Genomic DNA, 4,284 nt, shown 5'->3' with positions numbered 1-4,284 from the left:
ACAAATAACATTACATTGGAGAATTTTTTACATTAAATATTAAATTTACAATTGACACATTAATTGTAATATTACATTAGAGATGTTCTAATATCAATCCTTAATCAGAAACCATTAAATCATAGCCCATCCCTTCATTTATGTTCATTGAAAATAAAAATTTAAATATCAAACTTAGGTGAATAGTCATGGTCAACTAACAGGGAAGGCGTCTCTTTTTCTTCTTCTTTTTTTTTTTATTATTTTATTATTTTATTATTTTTTGGTTGAAAAGCCATGGTGTTCTTTGATAAAATACTTGGATGTTAGTATAAAATGCTGTGACTAACCTCTTTCCCCTGATCTAAGAGGAAATTTCCTATGATGCTAATCAGCTGCTTCATCTGAATCCAATTAAGTAGTTTCAATGTAATCCTCATTTATGCCACCCTTAATACACAAACACACACACACACACACACATACATACATATTAATACATATAAATGTATGTATTCATAGTCATCACCAAGTGCAACGCTTTCTTGATTCTTAAACAGAAATTAAATCTCCGTCCCGTTAGCACATTAAGTAAGTTGTCTCCTTCACTTTTTTGTTTATATTGTTACATGTATATAAAAATGTTTCAAAATGAATAAATAAATAAAAAATAAAGTCACCACCATTTGAGTAGGTCCTGAATTCTTGTTAAGTATTTCAGTTAATGGATTTGCAGGAAATGAAGGGTGTCTATTTTAGCTTTAGTGATGAGGATATCCTTGATGATTTTATTGGAAAGCTTTCTGTTGGTTTAGACCGGGAGAGTATCAAAACCACCTATTATATAAGGAGCGAGAAATCATGGAATAATCCGAAAGGGAAAGAAATTGCAGGTTCACTTGAAAATGGAATCCGAAAATCAAGCATCTCGCAGGTAATTTTTTCCAGAAACTATTATGCTTCTTCTATTCTTTCATAAAAAATAATAAAAATAAACAGGATTACGCCTGAAACTTTCTGGTTGTATTGCGGAAAGAAGAAGAAAGCAAATAAAATAATGAGGATTTAAGACCCCGTTTTCAATGGTTTTTGTTTTTAACATAAACATCGTCTATAGTTATGTCGTATGTGTGCACGTGTACGTTTTTTTTTTTTTTTTTGGCTAAAAGTCATGTGTGTGTTTAAGAACACTTGAGAATTATATTTTGACCCCTCAAATCTAATTTAAAATCTTTCCAAATAGGTCTTTAGAAAATTTTCAATGCATTTTCTTTCTTTATGAATTTGGATTCCGATCTTTATTGTAGTCCCACCTCCACTGTTGAGGAGGTCCTGATTTGACCCCTGCTAGGCCTAACTCTACCATGTCATTAGTTTCTCTCAAACTTGGTGGCAATCCCGATGACGATCCTGACTCGATCATGTCATTGGCTTGATTCTAATAGCAATCATGGTCACCTGACTCGGTCTAGGTATCGATTTGGCCCATTGGCCAGATCTCGATAGCGATCTCTGTCTATCCTTAGTACTAATCCTCCCAGTGGCGGTCATTGACCATTAACCTGACCTTGGCGACGGTCTTGACCTCAACGTCGATCCCAATTCGCGATACAGATCGTAGCCTGTTGGTCACCTTAGTTTTAATAGTGACCACAACAAAACTTTTTTTTTTTTTTTTTTTTTTTGATGGCACAACCAAACATTTTGGTTTAAAAGAGGATTATAACCATAGTCATCACCAAGTGCAACGCTTTCTTGATTTTTAAACGGCAATTAAATCTCCGTCCCGTTAGCACATTCAGTAACTACTTCTCTCTTTCGCTTTTCTGTTTATATTGTTTCATGTATATATAAATGTTTCAAAATGAATAAATAAAAAAAATAAACTCACCATCATTTGAGCAGGTCCCGAATTCTTGTTAAGTATTTCAGTTAATGAATTTGCAGGAAATGAATACGAATGATACTAGCCACCTTTATGCTGGTTTAGGTCAGGGGAGTATCACCCCTTTAGGGGCAATATTTGAAGATTCATATGAGGACAACATCCGAGAATATAGCATTTCGCTGGTAATTTTTTCGAGAAACTATGCTTCGTCCGATTGGTGTTTGAAGCAACTAGTTTATGTACTCCAATGCAGGGAGACAAATAGGCAGATTGTTGTGCCCGTGTTTTACCATATCGATCCATCGCTTGTTCGAAAACAGACTGAAAGTTTTAGAGATGCATTTTTGAAACATGAAAAGATATTTAGGACCCAGGAAGTGAAAGCATGGAAGGCTGCTCTCTATGTAGCATCTAGTCTATGCGGATGGCATCCAAAGAACCCCAGGTAATTGAATATATATATATATATATATATGTATATATATATCAGACCTTTACTTTTGTAAATTGATAGATTAGGAATGTTCGATTGATTGGTCTCAAAATTAATCCAGTGAGAGTAAAGATCCCTATTTCTTTTTCTTTTTCTGAATCTTCTTCGCGTACGTACACTTTTTGTTTTTGTTTTCTGCTTTTTTTACTTGGTGATCATGACCAAATATAGGAACACACTCCAAACATATAAAGGCATAAATATAGAATTGAAACTTCTGTTGATGATGAAATCAGTTGTTACCAAAATGTATTTCATTTTATTATTATTATTATTATTATTATTATTGTGTGTGTGTCAAAAAAAAAAAAATGTTTTCTGGTATTTGTTATAACTGTGTCTTATTTAAGATTCAACTAAAATTTCTGGCATTACTTGCATACTTAAAGTTATGTTATGATGACGTCTTCCTGCAGGTCGGACGCTGAGTTTATTGAGGAAATTGTTGGAGATATTTTGAAAAAAAAACTACCCTCAAATCTAAATATTTCGATCCATTCGCTTGGATATGATCTCAGTCATGAATATCTAAATCTCTTCTTGCAATTAGGAGTTGATGATGTTCTGGTAGTGGGGATTGCTGGGGAAGCCACAATGGGAAAGACTGTGATGGCCCAAGCTCTTTTTGATAGAATTTTTCGTGCTTTTAATGGCTGTAGCTTTATAAGTGGTGTTGGACAGAAATCAGCAACCACAGAAGGCGTAGTTCAATTACAAAAACAACTTCTCTTTGATCTACTAGGAGAGGATATCAACATAACCAGTGTGACAATAGGTGCGGCTGAGATTAAAGAACGACTCTGTCGAAAAACGGTTCTGATAGTTCTCGATGGCGTCGATGGACTGTACCAATTGCTTGCTCTAGTTGGAAGCAGAAATTGGTTTGGTTTAGGAAGCAAAATAATTATAACAACTAGGATGTTGCCTTTGCTTCATGACTTTGGTGTGGATCAAATATTTATGGCTCAAGGCAACCCTCTGCCACTTGATATCCAAGTAATTATTAGCTTCTTTTCCTTTCAAGAGAAAATGGCTGAACTTACCCATTAAAGTCCACGAGTTTAAGATTTTTATCATTTATTCTTGATTACTAAAATGTAGTTATTTGACTAAAAAGATTGTTAATCAAGAGTAAAAGGATAAAAATCAAGACTCGTGCACTTTTAAAGGGTACTGGTCGGGATTTCTTTTCCTTTAAATATAATCATTTTAACTTGTGAGTATTGATTCCTAGCAAGAAGTTGGATCAACTAATTCTTCTTGTATAGAAAATCTGGGAGCCGTACCAGCAAAGTTGTCTCAAAATTGCAGAACTAAAGGAATATATACAAAGCTACGGTTACAAGGTAAGCAGTGGATTCACCCCACTTCTCCTGTTTGAGACTTATAACCAATCCCATTCTTATTCACCAGCTCTGTTCTTAATTTAGACCGATGAGACTGTGAAGTATCTTGAAGAATGTTTGATCAGAGAACGCGAGAAGGGTGAAATTCAGGTGTTGATTCTCGTATGCATCGAAGTATTCCAACAAGTACTTTTACATTCTGTACGTGTATATGCGAATATACTATCTATATGATTGTGGTGCTGCAGGCACAGATGATACGTGAGCTGAACCATGCCTCTTGCTCTTGTGCAATGCTAGAAGATGTTGGATCCAGCTCAAGCGTGCGTGAAGCTGAAGTAGTGGATCCCGTGGCTGCAGATATTTAGGGCCCGTAAAATTAAGTGGTTTACGATTGCTTAACGAAAGTACATGCTTTTGTGCGTTCATTACCTTCAGTATCCGTCTTGCAATATACGATAAAATAGTAGCTGTCAGATTTCAAAACTATTAGTCAGGGACAAACTTAGTCCCGTGTATTTGTTCATATGATATTGTCCTGTGTATTTTTTCTTTCTTTTTTTAACTATGAAAGGTCT

General features: G+C 34.9%; 1 protein-coding gene across 1 annotated transcript; it reads left to right on the top strand.

Annotated features, from left to right (window-relative positions):
• Positions 1-703: 703 nt before the first annotated feature.
• Positions 704-4,074, top strand: LOC21405855 (TMV resistance protein N). The gene is made up of 6 exons (XM_010105279.1): positions 704-913; positions 1,927-2,312; positions 2,777-3,356; positions 3,629-3,706; positions 3,791-3,856; positions 3,955-4,074. The coding sequence occupies exons 1-6, from the start codon at positions 704-706 to the stop codon at positions 4,072-4,074; spliced, it is 1,440 nt and encodes a 479-aa protein (XP_010103581.1).
• Positions 4,075-4,284: the final 210 nt, after the last annotated feature.

The sequence above is a fragment of the Morus notabilis genome, unplaced genomic scaffold, assembly GCF_000414095.1.
Source record: "Morus notabilis unplaced genomic scaffold, ASM41409v2 Scaffold437, whole genome shotgun sequence".
In the NCBI taxonomy this organism is placed as follows: Eukaryota; Viridiplantae; Streptophyta; class Magnoliopsida; order Rosales; family Moraceae; genus Morus; species Morus notabilis.
This window is presented reverse-complemented; position numbering and strand designations above follow the sequence as displayed.

Excerpts from the sequence above, each read along its gene's own strand:
- LOC21405855 (XM_010105279.1), top strand. The coding sequence starts at position 704 with ATGGATTTGCAGGAAATGAAGGGTGTCTATTTTAGCTTTAGTGATGAG. Across the intron at positions 3,357-3,628 it reads CTCTGCCACTTGATATCCAA|AAAATCTGGGAGCCGTACCA; the intron begins GTAATTATTAGC and ends CTTCTTGTATAG. Across the intron at positions 3,857-3,954 it reads GCGAGAAGGGTGAAATTCAG|GCACAGATGATACGTGAGCT; the intron begins GTGTTGATTCTC and ends GTGGTGCTGCAG.